The following is a 20069-nucleotide window of genomic DNA, read 5'->3' on the forward strand; positions in this document are numbered from 1 at the left end:
GGGCATCTCCAGAGGGCGATGTGCATCACCATTACCAGAGCTTACAATCTAGGGCAGGGGTGAGACAGGGAGGGTCTGATCTGTGACCCGATCAGCTGGAAGTCATGGGGGGAGGGGAGAGGTGGGGTGTCCTGTATAGAGCGCTGCAGTCATGGGGGGTGTGCATCACCATTACCAGAGCTTACAATCTAGGGCAGGGGTGAGACAGGGAGGGTCTGATCTGTGACCCGATCAGCTGGAAGTCATGGGGGGAGGGGAGAGGTGGGGTGTCCTGTATAGAGCGCTGCAGTCATGGGGGGTGTGCATCACCATTACCAGAGCTTACAATCTAGGGCAGGGGTGAGACAGGGAGGGTCTGATCTGTGACCCGATCAGCTGGAAGTCATGGGGGGAGGGGAGAGGTGGGGTGTCCTGTATAGAGCGCTGCAGTCATGGGGGGTGTGCATCACCATTACCAGAGCTTACAATCTAGGGCAGGGGTGAGACAGGGAGGGTCTGATCTGTGACCCGATCAGCTGGAAGTCATGGGGGGGAGGAAAGACTCCATATCACACGTCACACACAACCCCTGGGATTTATTTTGGAGAATTCTCACTGCAGAGGAGCCTCAAATGTCATACATGAGCCTGGAAAATGGGCTCCTTTGCCGCCGGGTCAGCACCGGGCAGGGGCTCCCCTCATCGCCGGGTCAGCACGCGGCAGGGGCCGTTACGTTGTACAAGTTGCGACGTTCATGGCTCCTGAACAGCGGGTCGCGTGACGTCATCACATAGCGCCTGCGACTTCCGGCGTCCGCTTGTTGCTGTGACTACCACTATGGACGCGGGTTGCTGACGTTGTGGAGGGGGTTGGTCTGTGTAGCTTGTCCGTATTGAGAACCATCCAAGTACGAGAAACGGAATGTATGTCCCGTATACGGGTGCTCTGTCCTGTATAGAGCACTGCAGTCATGGGGTGTGTGTATGTCCTGTATAGAGCGCTGCAGTCATGGGGTGTCCTGTATAGAGCGCTGCAGTCATGGGGGGGTGTCCTGTATAGAGCGCTGCAGTCATGGGGGGTGTCCTGTATAGAGCACTGCAGTCATGGGGTGTGTGTATGTCCTGTATAGAGCGCTGCAGTCATGGGGTGTGTGAGTGTCCTGTATAGAGCGCTGCAGTCATGGGGAGGGGGGTGTCTTGTATAGAGCGCTGCAGTAATGGGGGGTTGTCCTGTATAGAGCGCTGCAGTCATGGGAGGGGGGGGAGGGTGTCCTGTCTAGAGCGCTGCAGTCATGGGAGGGGGGGAGGGTGTCCTGTCTAGAGCGCTGCAGTCATGGGAGGGTGTCCTGTCTAGAGCGCTGCAGTCATGGGGGGTTGTCCTGTATAGAGCGCTGCAGTCATGGGGGGGGGTGGGGTGTCCTGTATAGAGCGCTGCAGTCACGGGGGTGGGGGGTGTCCTGTATAGAGCGCTGCAGTCACGGGGGTGGGGGGGTGTCCTGTATAGAGCGCTGCAGTCATGGAGGGGGTGTCCTGTATAGAGCGCTGCAGTCATGGTGGGGTGGGTGTCCTGTATAGAGCGCTGCAGTCATGGGGGGGTGGGTGTCCTGTATAGAGCGCTGCAGTCACGGGGGGAGGGGGGGAGGTGTCCTGTATAGAGCGCTGCAGTCATGGGGGGGTAGGGTGTCCTGTATAGAGCGCTGCAGTCATGGGGGGGTGGGTGTCCTGTATAGGGCGCTGCAGTCATGGGGGGGTGGGGTGTCCTGTATAGAGCGCTGCAGTCATGGTGGGGTGGGGTGTCCTGTATAGAGCGCTGCAGTCATGGGGGGGTGTCCTGTATAGAGCGCTGCAGTCATGGGGGGGGGGGGGGGGTCCTGTATAGAGCGCTGCAGTCATGGGGGGGGGGGTGTCCTGTATAGAGCGCTGCAGTCATGGGGGGGGGGGGGGATGTCCTGTATAGAGCGCTGCAGTCATGGGGGGGTGGGGTGTCCTGTATACAGCGCGGCAGTCATGGGGGGTGGTTGTCCTGTCTAGAGCGCTGCAGTCATGGGGGGTGGTTGTCCTGTATAGAGCGCTGCAGTCATGGGGGGTGTCCTGTATAGAGCGCTGCAGTCATGGGGTGGGGGGTTTGTCCTGTATAGAGCGCTGCAGTCATGGGGGGGTGGGGTGTCCTGTATAGAGCGCTGCAGTCATGGGGGGGTGGGGTGTCCTGTATAGAGCGCTGCAGTCATGGGGGGTGGTTGTCCTGTATAGAGCGCTGCAGTCAAGGGGTGGGGGGTTTGTCCTGTATAGAGCGCTGCAGTCATGGGGGGCGGGGGGTCCTGTATAGAGCGCTGCAGTCATGGGGGGTGGTTGTCCTGTATAGAGCGCTGCAGTCATGGGGTGGGGGGTTTGTCCTGTATAGAGCGCGGCAGTCATGGGGGGCGGGGGGTCCTGTATAGAGCGCTGCAGTCAGGGGGGGGGGGGGGGGGTGTCATGTATAGAGCGCTGCAGTCTTGGGGGGGGGGGGTGTCATGTATAGAGCGCTGCAGTCATGGGGGGGTGGGTGTCATGTATAGAGCGCTGTAGTCATGGGGGGGTGGGTGTCATGTATAGAGTGCTGCAGTCATGGGGGGGGGGGGTCCTGTATAGAGCGCTGCAGTCATGGGGGGGGGGGGGGCTGTCCTGTATAGAGCGCTGCAGTCATGGGGGGGGGGGGGTTGTTTTGTCCTGTATAGAGTGCTGCAGTCATGAAGGGGGGGGTGGATGTCCTGTATAGAGCGCTGCAGTCATGGGAGGGGGGCGTCCTGTATACAGCGCTGCAGTCATGGGGGGGGGGGGGGGTGTCCTGTATAGAGTGCTGCAGTCTTGGGGGGGTGGGTGTCATGTATAGAGCGCTGCAGTCATGGGGGGGGGGGTGTCCTGTATAGAGTGCTGCAGTCATGGGAGGGGGGGGGGAGAGTGTCCTGTATAGAGCGCTGCAGTCATGGGGTGTGTGTATGTGTGTGTCCTGTATATAGCGCTGCAGTCATGGAGGGGGTGTCCTGTATCGAGCGCTGCAGTCACGGGGTGGGGGGTGTCCTGTATAGAGCGCTGCAGTCATGGGGGGCTGGGGTGTCCTGTATAGAGCGCTGCAGTCATGGGGGGCTGGGTGTCCTGTATAGAGCGCTGCAGTCATGGAGGGGGTGTCCTGTATAGAGCGCTGCAGTCACGGGGTGGGGGGTGTCCTGTATAGAGCGCTGCAGTCATGGGGGGCTGGGGTGTCCTGTATAGAGCGCTGCAGTCATGGGGGGCTGGGGTGTCCTGTATAGAGCGCTGCAGTCATGGGGGGCTGGGGTGTCCTGTATAGAGCGCTGCAGTCATGGAGGGGGTGTCCTGTATAGAGCGCTGCAGTCATGGGGGGGGGGTCCTGTATAGGGCGCTGCAGTCATGGGGGGTGGGGTGTCCTGTATAGAGCGCTGCAGTCATGGGGGGGGGGTGTCCTGTATAGAGCGCTGCAGTCATGGGGGGGTCCTGTATAGAGCGCTGCAGTCATGGGGGGGGGGGGTTGTTGTCCTGTATAGAGCGCTGCAGTCATGGTGGGGTGTCCTGTATAGAGCGCTGCAGTCATGGTGGGGTGGGGTGTCCTGTATAGAGCTCTGCAGTCATGGGGGGTGGGGTGTCCTGTATAGAGTGCTGCAGTCATGGGGGGGTGGGGTGTCCTGTATAGAGCGCTGCAGTCATGGGGGGGTGGGGTGTCCTGTATAGAGCGCTGCAGTCATGGGGGGGTCCTGTATAGAGTGCTGCAGTCATGGGAGGGGGGGGGGGAGTGTCCTGTATAGAGCGCTGCAGTCATGGGGTGTGTGTATGTGTGTGTCCTGTATAGAGCGCTGCAGTCATGGAGGGGGTGTCCTGTATAGAGCGCTGCAGTCACGGGGTGGGGGGTGTCCTGTATAGAGCGCTGCAGTCATGGGGGGCTGGGGTGTCCTGTATAGAGCGCTGCAGTCATGGGGGGGTGGGGTGTCCTGTATAGAGCGCTGCAGTCATGGGGGGGAGGGGGTGTCCTGTATAGAGCGCTGCAGTCATGGAGGGGGTGTCCTGTATAGAGCGCTGCAGTCATGGAGGGGGTGTCCTGTATAGAGCGCTGCAGTCATGGGGGGGAGGGGGTGTCCTGTATAGGGCGCTGCAGTCATGGGGGGGTGGGGTGTCCTGTATAGAGCGCTGCAGTCATGGGGGGCTGGGTGTCCTGTATAGAGCTCTGCAGTCATGGGGGGGGTGGGGTGTCCTGTATAGAGCGCTGCAGTCATGGGGGGGGGGGGGGGGGGTGTCCTGTATAGAGCGCTGCAGTCATTGGGGGGGGGGGTGTGTGTGTGTGTGTGTCCTGTATAGAGCGCTGCAGTCATGGGGGTGGGTGGGGTGTCCTGTATAGAGCGCTGCAGTCATGGGGGTGTCCTGTATACAGCGCGGCAGTCATAGGGACGGGTGTCCTGTCTAGGGCGCTGCAGTCATGGGGGGTGGTTGTCCTGTCTAGAGCGCTGCAGTCATGGGGGGTGGTTGTCCTGTATAGAGCGCTGCAGTCATGGGGTAGGGGGTTTGTCCTGTATAGAGCTCGGCAGTCATGGGGGGCGGGGGGTCCTGTATAGAGCGCTGCAGTCAAGGGGGGGGGGGAGGTGTCATGTATAGAGCGCTGCAGTCATGGGGGGGGGGGTGTCATGTATAGAGTGCTGCAGTCTTGGGGGGGGGGGGGGGTTTGTCATGTATAGAGCGCTGCAGTCTTGGGGGGTGGGTGGGTGTCATGTATAGAGCGCTGCAGTCTGGGGGGGGGGGTCATGTATAGAGCGCTGCAGTTTTGGGGGGGGGGGTGTCATGTATAGAGCGCTGCAGGCATGGGGGGGGTGTCATGTATAGAGCGCTGCAGTCATGGGGGGTTGGGTGTCATGTATAGAGTGCTGCAGTCATAGGGGGGGGGGGGTTGTCCTGTAAAGAGCACTGCAGTCATGGAGGGGTGTCCTGTATAGAGCGCTGCAGTCATGGGGGGTGTCCTGTATACAGCGCTGCAGTCATGGGGAGGGGGGTGTCTTGTATAAAGTGCTGCAGTAATGGGGGGGGGTTGTCCTGTATAGAGCGCTGCAGTCATGGGGGGGGGGTTGTCCTGTATAGAGTGCTGCAGTCATGGGGGGGGGGGGGGGTGTGTTGTCCTGTATAGAGCGCTGCAGTCATGGAGGGGGGGGGGGGGTGTCCTGTATAGAGCGCTGCAGTCATGGAGGGGGGGGGGGGGGGTGTCCTGTATAGAGTGCTGCAGTCATGGAGGGGGGTGTCCTGTATAGAGCGCTGCAGTCATGGGGGGGTGTGTGTCCTGTATAGAGTGCTGCAGTCATGGAGGGGGGTGTCTTGTATAGAGCGCTGCAGTCATGGGGGGGGGGGGGGTGTCCAGTATAGAGAGCTGCAGTCATGGATTGGGGGGGGGGGATTTCCTGTATAGAGCGCAGCAGTCATGGGAGGGGGGGGGGAGAGTGTCCTGTATAGAGCGCTGCAGTCATGGGGGGGAGTGTCCTGTATAGAGCGCTGCAGTCATGGGGGGGGGGGGGGGGAAGTGTCCTGTATAGAGCGCTGCAGTCATGGGGGGGGGGGGGGGGGTCCTGTATAGAGTTCTGCAGTCATGGGAGGGGGGGGGTAGGAGTGTCCTGTATAGAGCGCTGCAGTCATGGGGGGTGTGTGTCCTGTATAGAGCGCAGCAGTCATGGGAGGGGGGGGGGGGAGAGTGTCCTGTATAGAGCGCTGCAGTCATGGGGGGGGGGAGTGTCCTGTATAGAGCGCTGCAGTCATGGGAGGGGGGGGGGGGAGTGTCCTGTATAGAGCGCTGCAGTCATGGGAGGGGGGGGGGGGGGAGTGTCCTGTATAGAGCGCTGCAGTCATGGGGGGGTGGGGGTGTCCTGTATAGAGTTCTGCAGTCACAGTGGGGGAGTTGTGTATTCAGGGGGGCTATTGGTCATTCTATCTGCTGCAATCCGGTTTTACTATGTGTGTCCCCAGCTCCCATGTCCGGGGGAGTCACCATCACCGTGCGTCTTGTCAGATCCTTTGAACATCGGAATTTCCGGCCGGTGGTGTACCACGGGGTCTGTCTGGATCAGACCGTGCAGGAATTCTTGAAATTTGTTCTTAAAGGTACAGTGCTGACACCCCTCCTCGGTGCTGGTTCTTTGTGGATTTTTGTTAATGCTGTCGACCCTTGATTCCAGATGTGGCGCAAAGGGACGACTTACCCCCACCTTTCAGGAGACACACGTATGGTGAGTGACCTCTACACCTCACTATTGTGCCCCAGCGTCTCCATGATATCTCCTCCTGCCTGGTTTTCCTGGTCAAGACCCTCCTAACCCCATCCTGGTAATTCTTATATCTTCTTCAGATACCATGAAGATCATTCACCAAGCGCATGGATCTAAGGTAAGTGACAACATTGACTACCATCCCCGTGACAACACTGCCCGTCCTGGTGGGGGTCTTGTGCTGGGTTGTGGGTGCAAGATTATCACCGGGGTCTTTGTTGTTGCAGAGCAATAATCTGGTGGTCAGTCTGGAGAATGATGAGACGCTGATCCTGCGCTCAGAGCAAACGCTGCAGGAGGCCAAAGTGGGTGAGAATCCAATAAACAGCCTATAGGGGGCGCAGTCTTCATCCTGTAAAGTCCCGAATACAGCACAGTTAGCATGGGTGTATTGTGTGGTAAGGAGCAGTAGAGGGCGCTGTCGGGTGTAGTGTGTGGTGAGGAGCAGTAGAGGGCGATGTCGGGTGTAGTGTGTGGTAAGGAACATTAGGGGGCCCTGTGCAGATGTAGTGTGCAGTGAGGAGCAGTAGAGGGCGCTATTGGGAGTAGTATTGGTGTAGTGTGTGGTGAGGAGTAGGGGGCGCTGTTATGGTGTAGTGTAATGTGAGGAGCAGTAGGGGGCGCTGTCAGGTGTAGTGTGTGGTGAGGAGCAGTAGGGGAAACTGCAGGTGTAGTATTTGTGTAATGCGTGGTGAGGAGCAGTAGGGGGCACTGTGATGGTCTAGTATCGGTGTAGTTTGTGGTGAGGAGCAGTAAGGGGCACTATGCGGGTGTAGTGTGCAGTGAGGAGCAGTGGGGTTTGCTGTCGAATGTAGTATTAGTGCAGTAGGGGGCCTTGTGGAGGTGTATCATAGTGTAGTGTGTGGTGAGGAGCAGTAGGGGGCGCTGTGCAGGTCTTGTATTGGTGTAGTGTGTGGTGAGGAGCAGTAGGGGGCGCTGTGCAGGTGTAGTATCGGTGTAGTGTGTGGTGAGGAGCAGTAGGTGGTGCTGTGCAGGTGTTGTATCGGTGTAGTGTGTGGTGAGGAGCACTAGGGGGTGCTGTGCAGGTGTAGAATGGGTGTAGTGTGTGGTGAGGAGCAGTAGGCTGCCTTGTGCAAGTGTAGTGTGCGGTGAGGAGAAGTAGGGGGCGCTGTGCAGGTGTAGTCTCGGTGTGGTGAGGAGCAGTAGGGAGCGCTGTGCAGGTGTAGTATGGGTGTAGTGTGAGGTGAGGAGCAGTAGGGGGCGCTGTGCAGGTGTAGTCTCGGTGTAGTGTGCGGTAAGGAGACATAGGGGGCGCTGTGCAGGTGTAGTCTCGGTGTAGTGTGAGGTGATGAGCAGTAGGGGGCGCTGTGCAGGTGTAGTCTCGGTGTAGTCTCGGTGTAGTGTGCGGTAAGGAGCAGTAGGGGGCGCTGTGCAGGTGTAGTCTCGGAGTAGTGTGAGGTGATGAGCAGTAGGGGGCGCTGTGCAGGTGTAGTCTCGGTGTAGTGTGCGGTAAGGAGCAGTAGGGGGCGCTGTGCAGGTGTAGTCTCGTTGTAGTGTGAGGTGAGGAGCAGTAGGGGGCACTGTGCAGGTGTAGTATGGGTGTAGTGTGAGGTGAGGAGCAGTAGGGGGCACTGTGCAGGTGTAGTCTCGGTGTAGTGTGAGGTGAGGAGCAGTAGGGGGCACTATGCAGGTGTAGTCTCGGTGTAGTGTGAGGTGAGGAGCAGTACAGGGCGCTGTACAGATGTTCTACAGGTGTAGTGTGTGGTGCAGAGCACTAGGGGGCGCTGTGCAGGTGTAGTATGGGTGTAGTGTATGGTGAGGAGCAGTAGGGGGCGCTGTGCAGGTGTAGTATGGGTGTAGTGTGTGGTGAGGAGCAGTAGGGGGCGCTGTGCAGGTGTAGTATAGGTGTAGTGTTGGGTGAGGAGCAGTAGGAGGCGCTGTGCAGGTGTAGAATGGGTGTAGTGTGTGGTGAGGAGCAGTTGGGGGCGCTGTGCAGGTGTAGAATGGGTGCAGTGTGTGGTGAGGAGCATTAGGGGTTACTGTGCAGGTCTAGTCTCGGTGTAGTGTATGGTGAGGAGCAGTAGGGGGCGCTGTGCAGGTGTATCTGTGTAGTGTGTGGTGAGGAGCAGTAGGGGGCGCTGTGCAGGTGTATCTCAGTGTAGTGTGTGGTGAGGAGCAGTAGGGGGCGCTGTGCAGGTGTAGTCTCGGTGTAGTGTGTGGTGAGGAGCAGTAGGGGGCGCTGTGCAGGTGTATCTCAGTGTAGTGTGTGGTGAGGAGCAGTAGGGGGCGCTGTGCAGGTGTAGTCTCGGTGTAGTGTGTGGTGAGGAGCAGTAGGGGGGCGCTGTGCAAGTGTAGTATGGGTGTAGTGTGTGGTGAGGAGCAGTAGGGGGCACTGTGTAGGTGTGGTATGGGTGTAGTGTGAGGTGAGGAGCAGTAGGGGGCACTGTGCAGGTTTTGTATTGGTGTGGTGTGTGGTAAGGAGCAGTAGGGGGCACTGCAGGTGTAGTGTGTGGTGAGGAGCAGTAGGGGGCGCTGTGCTGGTGTAGTATGGGTGTAGTGTGTGGTGAGGAGCATTAGGGGCAATGTGCAGGTCTTGTATTGGTGTAGTGTGTGGTGAGGAGCAGTAGGGGGCACTGTGCAGGTCTAGTCTCGGTGTAGTGTGTGGTGAGGAGCAGTAGGGGGCGCTGTGCAGGTGTAGTCTCGGTGTAGTGTGTGGTGAGGAGCAGTAGGGGGCGCTGTGCAGGTGTATCTCAGTGTAGTGTGTGGTGAAGAGCAGTAGGGAGCACTGTGCAGGTGTATCTCAGTGTAGTGTGTGGTGAGGAGCAGTTGGGGGCGCTGTGCAGGTGTAGTCTCGGTGTAGTGTGTGGTGAGGAGCAGTAGGGAGCACTGTGCTGGTGTAGTCTCGGTGTAGTGTGTGGTGAGGAGCAGTAGGGGGCACTGTGCAGGTGTAGTATGGGTGTAGTGTGAGGTGAGGAGCAGTAGGGGGCACTGTGCAGGTCTTGTATTGGTGTAGTGTGTGGTGAGGAGCAGTAGGGGGCACTGTGCAGGTCTTGTATTGGTGTGGTGTGTGGTGAGGAGCAGTAGGGGGCACTGTGCAGGTCTTGTATTGGTGTGGTGTGTGGTGAGGAGCAGTAGGGGGCACTGTGCAGGTCTTGTATTGGTGTGGTGTGTGGTGAGGAGCAGTAGGGGGCGCTGTGCAGGTGTAGTATGGGTGTAGTGTGCGGTGAGGAGCAGTAGGGGGCACTGTGCTGGTGTATCTCAGTGTAGTGTGTGGTGAGGAGCAGTAGGGGGCGCTGTGCAGGTGTAGTATGGGTGTAGTGTGAGGTGAGGAGCAGTAGGGGGCGCTGTGCAGGTGTAGTCTTGGTGTAGTGTGTGGTGAAGAGCAGTAGGGGGCGCTGTGCAGGTGTAGTCTTGGTGTAGTGTGTGGTGAGGAGCAGTAGGGGGCGCTGTGCAGGTGTAGTATAGGTGTAGTGTGGGATGAGGAGCAGTAGGAGGCGCTGTGCAGGTGTTGTCTCGGTGTAGTGTGTGGTGAGGAGCAGTAGGGGGCGCTGTGTAGGTGTGGTATGGGTGTAGTGTGAGGTGAGGAGCAGTAGGGGGCGCTGTGCAGGTTTTGTATTGGTGTGGTGTGTGGTAAGGAGCAGTAGGGGGCACTGTGCAGGTGTAGTCTCGGTGTAGTGTGTGGTGAGGAGCAGTAGGGGGCGCTGTGCAGGTGTAATCTCGGTGTAGTGTGAGGTGATGAGCAGTAGGGGGCGCTGTGCAGGTGTAGTGTGAGGTGACGAGCAGTAGGGGGCACTATGCAGGTGTAGTCTCGGTGTAGTGTGAGGGGAGGAGCAGTAGAGGGCGCTGTACAGATGTTCTACAGGTGTAGTGTCTGGTGCAGAGCACTAGGGGGCGCTGTGCAGGTGTAGTATGGGTGTAGTGTGGGGTGAGGAGCAGTAGAGGGCGCTGTGCAGGTGTAGTATGGGTGTAGTGTATGGTAAGCAGCAGTAGGACGCGCTGTGCAGGTGTTGTCTCGGTGTAGTGTGGGGTGAGGAGCAGTAGGGGGCGCTCTGCAGGTGTAGTATAGGTGTAGTGTGGGGTGAGGAGCAGTAGGGGGCGCTGTGCAGGTGTAGAATGGGTGTAGTGTGTGGTGAGGAGCAGTTGGGGGCGCTGTGCAGGTGTAGAATGGGTGTAGTGTGTGGTGAGGAGCAGTAGGGGGCACTGTGCAGGTCTAGTCTCGGTGTAGTGTATGGTGAGGAGCAGTAGGGGGCGCTGTGCAGGTGTATCTCAGTGTAGTGTGTGGTGAGGAGCAGTAGGGGGCGCTGTGCAGGTGTATCTCAGTGTAGTGTGTGGTGAGGAGCAGTAGGGGGCTCTGTGCAGGTCTTGTATTGGTGTAGTGTGTGGTGAGGAGCAGTAGGGGGCACTGTGCAGGTCTTGTATTGGTGTAGTGTGTGGTGAGGAGCAGTAGGGAGCACTGTGCAGGTGTATCTCAGTGTAGTGTGTGGTGAGGAGCAGTAGGGGGCTCTGTGCTGGTGTAGTCTCGGTGTAGTGTGTGGTGAGGAGCAGTAGGGGGCGCTGTGCAGGTGTACTATGGGTGTAGTGTGTGGTGAGGAGCAGTAGGGGGCACTGTGCAGGTGTATCTCAGTGTAGGGTGTGGTGAGGAGCAGTAGGGGGCGCTGTGCAGGTGTAGTCTCGGTGTAGTGTGTGGTGAGGAGCAGTAGGGGGCGCTGTGCTGGTGTAGTATGGGTGTAGTGTGTGGTGAGGAGCATTAGGGGCAATGTGCAGGTCTTGTATTGGTGTAGTGTGTGGTGAGGAGCAGTAGGGGGCGCTGTGCAGGTCTAGTCTCGGTGTAGTGTATGGTGAGGAGCAGTAGGGAGCACTGTGCAGGTGTATCTCAGTGTAGTGTGTGGTGAGGAGCAATTGGGGGCGCTGTGCAGGTGTATCTCAGTGTAGTGTGAGGTGAGGAGCAGTAGGGGGCACTGTGCAGGTGTAGTCTCGGTGTAGTGTGTGGTGAGGAGCAGTAGGGGGCGCTGTGCAGGTGTAGTATGGGTGTAGTATGGGTGTAGTGTGAGGTGAGGAGCAGTAGGGGGCACTGTGCAGGTCTTGTATTGGTGTAGTGTGTGGTGAGGAGCAGTAGGGGGCACTGTGCAGGTCTTGTATTGGTGTGGTGTGTGGTGAGGAGCAGTAGGGGGCACTGTGCAGGTCTTGTATTGGTGTGGTGTGTGGTGAGGAGCAGTAGGGGGCACTGTGCAGGTCTTGTATTGGTGTGGTGTGTGGTGAGGAGCAGTAGGGGGCGCTGTGCAGGTGTAGTATGGGTGTAGTGTGCGGTGAGGAGCAGTAGGGGGCGCTGTGCTGGTGTATCTCAGTGTAGTGTGTGGTGAGGAGCAGTAGGGGGCGCTCTGCAGGTGTAGTATAGGTGTAGTGTGTGGTGAGGAGCAGTAGGGGGCTCTGTGCTGGTGTAGTCTCGGTGTAGTGTGTGGTGAGGAGCAGTAGGGGGCGCTGTGCAGGTGTACTATGGGTGTAGTGTGTGGTGAGGAGCAGTAGGGGGCACTGTGCAGGTGTATCTCAGTGTAGGGTGTGGTGAGGAGCAGTAGGGGGCGCTGTGCAGGTGTAGTCTCGGTGTAGTGTGTGGTGAGGAGCAGTAGGGGGCGCTGTGCTGGTGTAGTATGGGTGTAGTGTGTGGTGAGGAGCATTAGGGGCAATGTGCAGGTCTTGTATTGGTGTAGTGTGTGGTGAGGAGCAGTAGGGGGCGCTGTGCAGGTCTAGTCTCGGTGTAGTGTATGGTGAGGAGCAGTAGGGGGCGCTGTGCTGGTGTATCTCAGTGTAGTGTGTGGTGAAGAGCAGTAGGGAGCACTGTGCAGGTGTATCTCAGTGTAGTGTGTGGTGAGGAGCAGTTGGGGGCGCTGTGCAGGTGTATCTCAGTGTAGTGTGAGGTGAGGAGCAGTAGGGGGCACTGTGCAGGTGTAGTCTCGGTGTAGTGTGTGGTGAGGAGCAGTAGGGGGCTCTGTGCTGGTGCATCTCAGTGTAGTGTGTGGTGAGGAGCAGTAGGGAGCACTGTGCAGGTGTATCTCAGTGTAGTGTGTGGTGAGGAGCAGTAGGGGGCGCTGTGCAGGTGTAGTATGGGTGTAGTATGGGTGTAGTGTGAGGTGAGGAGCAGTAGGGGGCACTGTGCAGGTCTTGTATTGGTGTAGTGTGTGGTGAGGAGCAGTAGGGGGCACTGTGCAGGTCTTGTATTGGTGTGGTGTGTGGTGAGGAGCAGTAGGGGGCACTGTGCAGGTCTTGTATTGGTGTGGTGTGTGGTGAGGAGCAGTAGGGGGCACTGTGCAGGTCTTGTATTGGTGTGGTGTGTGGTGAGGAGCAGTAGGGGGCGCTGTGCAGGTGTAGTATGGGTGTAGTGTGCGGTGAGGAGCAGTAGGGGGCGCTGTGCTGGTGTATCTCAGTGTAGTGTGTGGTGAGGAGCAGTAGGGGGCGCTCTGCAGGTGTAGTATAGGTGTAGTGTGAGGTGAGGAGCAGTAGGGGGCGCTGTGCTGGTGTATCTGTGTAGTGTGTGGTGAGGAGCAGTAGGGGGCGCTGTGCAGGTGTAGTCTTGGTGTAGTGTGTGGTGAGGAGCAGTAGGGGGCGCTGTGCAGGTGTAGTATAGGTATAGTGTGGGATGAGGAGCAGTAGGAGGCGCTGTGCAGGTGTTGTCTCGGTGTAGTGTGTGGTGAGGAGCAGTAGGGGGCGCTGTGCAGGTCTTGTATTGGTGTGGTGTGTGGTAAGGAGCAGTAGGGGGCGCTGTGCAGGTGTAGCATGGGTGTAGTGTGGGGTGAGGAGCACTAGGGGGCGCTGTGCAGGTGTAGTCTCGGTGTAGTGTGGGATGAGGAGCAGTAGGGGGCGCTGTGCAGGTGTATCTCAGTGTAGTGTGTGGTGAGGAGCAGTAGGGGGCACTGTGCAGGTGTAGTATGGGTGTAGTGTGAGGTGAGGAGCAGTAGGGGGCACTGTGCAGGTGTAGTATGGGTGTAGTGTGAGGTGAGGAGCAGTAGGGGGCACTGTCCAGGTCTTGTATTGGTGTGGTGTGTGGTAAGGAGCAGTAGGGGGCACTGTGCAGGTGTATCTCAGTGTAGTGTGTGGTGAGGAGCAGTAGGGGGCGCTGTGCAGGTGTAGTATGGGTGTAGTGTGAGGTGAGGAGCAGTAGGGGGCGCTGTGCAGGTCTTGTATTGGTGTGGTGTGTGGTAAGGAGCAGTAGGGGGCGCTGTGCAGGTGTAGCATGGGTGTAGTGTGGGGTGAGGAGCACTAGGGGGCGCTGTGCAGGTGTAGTCTCGGTGTAGTGTGGGATGAGGAGCAGTAGGGGGCGCTGTGCAGGTGTATCTCAGTGTAGTGTGTGGTGAGGAGCAGTAGGGGGCACTGTGCAGGTGTATCTCAGTGTAGTGTGTGGTGAGGAGCAGTAGGGGGCGCTGTGCAGGTGTAGTATGAGTGTAGTGTGAGGTGAGGAGCAGTAGGGGGCACTGTGCAGGTGTAGTATGGGTGTAGTGTGAGGTGAGGAGCAGTAGAGGGCACTGTCCAGGTCTTGTATTGGTGTGGTGTGTGGTAAGGAGCAGTAGGGGGCACTGTGCAGGTGTAGTATGAGTGTAGTGTGTGGTGAGGAGCAGTAGGGGGCGCTGTGCAGGTGTAGAATGGGTGCAGTGTGTGGTGAGGAGCATTAGGGGTTACTGTGCAGGTCTAGTCTCGATGTAGTGTATGGTGAGGAGCAGTAGGGGGCGCTGTGCAGGTGTAGTGTGTGGTGAGGAGCAGAAGGGGGCGCTGTGCAGGTGTAGTCTCGGTGTAGTGTATGGTGAGGAGCAGTAGGGGGCGCTGTGCAGGTGTAGTCACAGTGTAGTGTGTGGTGAGGAGCAGTAGGGGGCGCTGTTGGATGTAGTATAGGTGTGGTGTGAGGTGAGAAGCAGTAGGGGGCACTGTGCAGGTGTAGTATGGGTGTAGTGTGAGGTGAGGAGCAGTAGGGGGCACTGCAGGTGTAGTATGGGTGTAGTGTGAGGTGAGGAGCAGTAGGGGGCACTGCTGGTGTAGTGTGAGGTGAGGAGCAGTAGGGGGCACTGTGCAGGTGTAGTATGGGTGTAGTGTGAGGTGAGGAGCAGTAGGGGGCACTGCAGGTGTAGTATGGGTGTAGTGTGAGGTGAGGAGCAGTAGGGGGCACTGCTGGTGTAGTATGGGTGTAGTGTGAGGTGAGGAGCAGTAGGGGGCACTGTGCAGGTGTAGTATGGGTGTAGTGTGAGGTGAGGAGCAGTAGGGGGCGCTGTGCAGGTGTAGTATGGGTGTAGTGTGAGGTGAGGAGCAGTAGGGGGCACTGTGCAGGTGTAGTATGGGTGTAGTGTGAGGTGAGGAGCAGTAGGGGGCACTGTGCAGGTGTAGTATGGGTGTAGTGTGAGGTGAGGAGCAGTAGGGGGCACTGTGCAGGTGTAGTGTGGGTGTAGTGTGAGGTGAGGAGCAGTAGGGGGCACTGTGCAGGTGTAGTATGGGTGTAGTGTGAGGTGAGGAGCAGTAGGGGGCACTGTGCAGGTGTAGTATGGGTGTAGTGTGAGGTGAGGAGCAGTAGGGGGCACTGTGCAGGTCTTGTATTGGTGTAGTGTGTGGTGAGGAGCAGTAGGGGGCACTGTGCAGGTCTTGTATTGGTGTAGTGTGTGGTGAGGAGCAGTAGGGGGCACTGTGCAGGTGTATCTCAGTGTAGCGTGTGGTGAGGAGCAGTAGGGGGCACTGTGCATGTGTAGTCTCGGTGTAGTGTATGGTGAGGAGCAGTAGGGAGCACTGTGCAGGTGTTGTCTCAGTGTAGTGTGTGGTTAGGAGCAGTAGGGAGCACTGTGCAGGTGTAGTGTGGTGAGGAGCAGTAGGGGGCGCTGTTGGATGTAGTATAGGTGTAGTGTGAGGTGAGGAGCAGTAGGAGGCGCTGTGCAGGTCTTGTATTGGTGTAGTGTGTGGTGAGGAGCAGTAGGGGGCGCTGTGCAGGTGTAGTATCGGTGTAGTGTGTGGTGAGGAGCAGTAGGGAGCACTGTGCAGGTGTTTCTCAGTGTAGCGTGTGGTGAGGAGCAGTAGGGGGCGCTGTGCAGGTGTAGCATGGGTGTAGTGTGTGGTGAGGAGCATTGCCCCTTGTTTCTTGTGTCTCCTGCAGAGCATTGCCCCTTGTGTCTCCTGCAGAGCATTGCCCCTTGTGTCTCCTGCAGAGCATTGCCCCTTGTGTCTCCTGCAGAGCATTGCCCCTTGTGTCTCCTGCAGAGCATTGCCCCTTGTGTCTCCTGCAGAGCATTGCCCCTTGTGTCGCCTGTCTTCTGCAGAGCATTGCCCCCTGTGTGCCAGCTGCTGCCTGGAATGTATAAATGTGCTGACTCGGGTCCTGGGTGGTGACCTGTCGGGGTTGCGGTGGCTGCGATGCTCGGTGGCGTCCCTCGGGGGTAATTAGAGGAGCTTGAAGGTGCTGCAGGAGCAGCCAATTTGTGTCTCACTTTGCATATTCTTTGTCTCTATGAATTAATCATCAGGAGCGACAGAGACTGACAGAGCGAGAATGTGAAAGAGCCCCCAACATGGCAAGAGGGAGGGGCTTATGGATGCGGGGTGTCCTAGACTTAGGGATCAGACTTGGGGTGGGGGACTCTTGGTTCATCAGACGGTCAGTCACTTACTTCTTCTTCTTGCAGCCAATGAGACGGAAATCGCCTTCTTCTGTGCCGCTGATTACTGCCAGTACCAGAAGCATCCGGTGTCGTCCTGGTGACGCTGCTCCAGAACCGCATTATGTGTATTGTGTTTTATCATTTGTATTGTATATTGTTTTTAGTGTAGACATTGGAGCACAATAAATGATGGAGGTGATGGAAGTAGCCTGTAGCCGAACCCTCTCCCCTCCTCCGCCTGTAGCCGACCCCTCTCCCCTCCTCCGCCTGTAGCCGACCCCTCTCCCCTCCTCCGCCTGTAGCCGACCCCTCTCCCCCCCTCCGCCTGTAGCCGACCCCTCTCCCCTCCTCCGCCTGTAGCCGACCCCTCTCCCCTCCTCCGCCTGTAGCCGACCCCTCTCCCCTCCTCGGCTGTCATTAGTGTGGTTCCACTCTGTAGTCTGCCTCCCCCTGCCCCCCCCCCCCCAACCCCACGGCTGCTTTTAGTGTGGTTCCCCTTCCTTTGCTGTCTTTAACATAGTCCTTTTTCCATCTTCCCCCCACAGGTGTCCTTAGCCTAGTCACCCTTAATGGCTCTTCTTGGCGTAGTCCCCCTTCAACCTCTCCATCCCAAAGCCTGTCCTTTTTGTAAACCCCTTTCCGCCCCCACAGCTGTCATTAGCTAATTTCGCCTCCACCCTGCAGTCTCCCTTCTCCCCATGACTGTCCTTAGTGTAGTCCCTCTCTCCCCATGGTTGTCCTTGGCATAGTCCCCCTTCACCCCAACAATGTCCCTAGCATAGACCACCTTCCTCTCCCTCATGACCTGTCCTTTTCGTAAATCCCTTCCCAATCCCCACGAATGTCATTAACGTAGCCCCGCCCCCTGTAAGCTCCATTCTCCCTACAGCTGTTATTAGCGTAGTCATATTATCCTTCTCCCCTCCACTGTCATTAGTGTAGTCCTCCTCCTCCCTGCGCTGTCATTAGTGTAGTCCTCCTCCCTGCGCTGTCATTAGTGTAGTCCTCCTCCCTGCGCTGTCATTAGTGTAGTCCTCCTCCCTCCCTCCGCTGTCATTAGTGTAGTCCTCCTCCTCCCTCCGCTGTCATTAGTGTAGTCCTCCTCCTCCCTCCGCTGTCATTAGTGTAGTCCTCCTCCCTCCCTCCCTCCGCTGTCATTAGTGTAGTCCTCCTCCTCCCTCCGCTGTCATTAGTGTAGTCCTCCCTCCCTCCGCTGTCATTAGTGTAGTCCTCCTCCCTCCCTCCGCTGTCATTAGTGTAGTCCTCCTCCTCCCTCCGCTGTCATTAGTGTAGTCCTCCTCCTCCCTCCGCTGTCATTAGTGTAGTCCTCCTCCCCCCTCCCTGCGCTGTCATTAGTGTAGTCCTCCTCCCTCCCTCCGCTGTCATTAGTGTAGTCCTCCTCCCTCCCTCCGCTGTCATTAGTGTAGTCCTCCCTCCCTCCGCTGTCATTAGTGTAGTCCTCCTCCTCCCTCCGCTGTCATTAGTGTATTCCTCCTCCTCCCTCCGCTGACATTAGTGTAGTCCTCCTCCCTCCGCTGTCATTAGTGTAGTCCTCCTCCCTCCCTCCGCTGTCATTAGTGTAGTCCTCCTCCTCCCTCCGCTGTCATTAGTGTAGTCCTCCTCCTCCCTCCCTCCGCTGTCATTAGTGTAGTCCTCCTCCTCCCTCCGCTGTCATTAGTGTAGTCCTCCTCCTCCCTCCGCTGTCATTAGTGTAGTCCTCCTCCCTCCCTCCGCTGTCATTAGTGTAGTCCTCCTCCTCCCTCCGCTGTCATTAGTGTAGTCCTCCTCCTCCCTCCGCTGTCATTAGTGTAGTCCTCCTCCTCCCTCCCTGCGCTGTCATTAGTGTAGTCCTCCTCCCTCCCTCCGCTGTCATTAGTGTAGTCCTCCTCCCTCCCTCCGCTGTCATTAGTGTAGTCCTCCTCCTCCCTCCCTCCGCTGTCATTAGTGTAGTCCTCCTCCCTCCCTCCGCTGTCATTAGTGTAGTCCTCCTCCTCCCTCCGCTGTCATTAGTCTAGTCCTCCTCCTCCCTCCCTGCGCTGTCATTGGTGTAGTCCTCCTCCCTCCCTCCGCTGTCATTAGTGTAGTCCTCCTCCCTCCGCTGTCATTAGTGTAGTCCTCCTCCCTCCCTCCGCTGTCATTAGTGTAGTCCTCCTCCTCCCTCCGCTGTCATTAGTGTAGTCCTCCTCCTCCCTCCGCTGTCATTAGTGTAGTCCTCCTCCTCCCTCCGCTGTCATTAGTCTAGTCCTCCTCCTCCCTCCCTGCGCTGTCATTGGTGTAGTCCTCCTCCCTCCCTCCGCTGTCATTAGTGTAGTCCTCCTCCCTCCGCTGTCATTAGTGCAGTCCTCCTCCTCCCTCCGCGGTCATTAGTGTAGTCCTCCTCCTCCCTCCGCTGTCATTAGTGTAGTCCTCCTCCTCCCTCCGCTGTCATTAGTGTAGTCCTCCTCCTCCCTCCGCTGTCATTAGTGTAGTCCTCCTCCTCCCTCCCTCCGCTGTCATTAGTGTAGTCCTCCACCTCCCTCCGCTGTCATTAGTGTAGTCCTCCCTCCCTCCGCTGTCATTAGTGTAGTCCTCCTCCCTCCGCTGTCATTAGTGTAGTCCTCCTCCTCCCTCCGCTGTCATTAGTGTAGTCCTCCTCCCTCCCTGCGCTGTCATTAGTGTAGTCCTCCTCCCTCCCTGCGCTGTCATTAGTGTAGTCCTCCTCCCTCCCTGCGCTGTCATTAGTGTAGTCCTCCTCCTCCCTCCCTGCGCTGTCATTAGTGTAGTCCTCCTCCTCCCTCCCTGCGCTGTCATTAGTGTAGTCCTCCTCCTCCCTCCCTGCGCTGTCATTGGTGTAGTCCTCCTCCTCCCTCCGCTGTCATTAGTGTAGTCCTCCTCCTCCCTCCGCTGTCATTAGTGTAGTCCTCCTCCCTCCGCTGTCATTAGTGTAGTCCTCCTCCCTCCCTCCGCTGTCATTACTGTAGTCCTCCTCCTCCCTCCCTCCGCTGTCATTAGTGTAGTCCTCCTCCCTCCCTGCGCTGTCATTAGTGTAGTCCTCCTCCTCCCTCCGCTGTCATTAGTGTAGTCCTCCTCCTCCCTCCGCTGTCATTAGTGTAGTCCTCCTCCCTCCCTGCGCTGTCATTAGTGTAGTCCTCCTCCTCCCTGCGCTGTCATTAGTGTAGTCCTCCTCCTCCCTCCCTCCGCTGTCATTAGTGTAGTCCTCCTCCTCCCTCCCTGCGCTGTCATTAGTGTAGTCCGCCTCCTCCCTCCGCTGTCATTAGTCTAGTCCGCCTCCTCCCTCCGCTGTCATTAGTGTAGTCCTCCTCCTCCCTCCCTCCGCTGTCATTAGTGTAGTCCTCCTCCTCCCTCCCTCCGCTGTCATTAGTGTAGTCCTCCTCCCTCCCTCCGCTGTCATTAGTGTAGTCCTCCTCCTCCCTCCCTCCGCTGTCATTAGTGTAGTCCTCCTCCTCCCTCCCTCCGCTGTCATTAGTGTAGTCCTCCTCCTCCCTCCCTCCGCTGTCATTAGTGTAGTCCTCCTCCCTCCGCTGTCATTAGTGTAGTCCTCCTCCTCCCTCCGCTGTCATTAGTGTAGTCCTCCTCCCCCCTCCCTGCGCTGTCATTAGTGTAGTCCTCCTCCTCCCTCCCTCCGCTGTCATTAGTGTAGTCCTCCTCCTCCCTCCCTCCGCTGTCATTAGTGTAGTCCTCCTCCCTCCGCTGTCATTAGTGTAGTCCTCCTCCTCCCTCCGCTGTCATTAGTCTAGTCCTCCTCCTCCCTCCCTCCGCTGTCATTAGTGTAGTCCTCCTCCTCCCTCCGCTGTCATTAGTGTAGTCCTCCCTCCCTCCGCTGTCATTAGTGTAGTCCTCCTCCTCCCTCCGCTGTCATTAGTGTAGTCCTCCTCCCCCCTCCCTGCGCTGTCATTAGTGTAGTCCTCCTCCCTCCCTCCGCTGTCATTAGTGTAGTCCTCCTCCCTCCCTCCGCTGTCATTAGTGTAGTCCTCCCTCCCTCCGCTGTCATTAGTGTAGTCCTCCTCCCTCCCTCCGCTGTCATTAGTGTAGTCCTCCTCCCTCCCTCCGCTGTCATTAGTGTAGTCCTCCTCCTCCCTCCGCTGTCATTAGTGTAGTCCTCCTCCTCCCTCCGCTGTCATTAGTGTAGTCCTCCTCCTCCTCCCTCCGCTGTCATTAGTGTAGTCCTCCTCCTCCTCCCTCCGCTGTCATTAGTGTAGTCCTCCTCCTCCCTCCGCTGTCAT

At 58.0% G+C, this 20069-nt stretch overlaps 1 protein-coding gene across 4 annotated transcripts; it reads left to right on the forward strand.

The window, feature by feature from the left end:
• Positions 1-454: 454 nt before the first annotated feature.
• Positions 455-16053, forward strand: C8H2orf76 (chromosome 8 C2orf76 homolog). 4 transcript variants are annotated; one of them, XM_072120218.1, is made up of 6 exons: positions 455-479; positions 5967-6101; positions 6176-6226; positions 6346-6383; positions 6493-6570; positions 15871-16053. In XM_072120218.1, exons 2-6 carry the CDS (start codon positions 5972-5974, stop codon positions 16030-16032), a joined length of 459 nt encoding a protein of 152 aa, XP_071976319.1. In that variant the 5' UTR covers positions 455-479; positions 5967-5971; the 3' UTR covers positions 16033-16053. The 4 variants fall into 4 exon arrangements, with proteins under 4 accessions (XP_071976319.1, XP_071976318.1, XP_071976317.1 ...); XM_072120217.1 differs by lacking the exon at positions 455-479 and adding an exon at positions 724-886; XM_072120216.1 differs by lacking the exon at positions 455-479 and adding an exon at positions 727-902.
• The last annotated feature ends 4016 nt before the right edge of the window (positions 16054-20069 follow it).

The sequence above is a fragment of the Engystomops pustulosus genome, chromosome 8 (assembly GCF_040894005.1).
Source record: "Engystomops pustulosus chromosome 8, aEngPut4.maternal, whole genome shotgun sequence".
Lineage (NCBI taxonomy): Eukaryota > Metazoa > Chordata > Amphibia > Anura > Leptodactylidae > Engystomops > Engystomops pustulosus.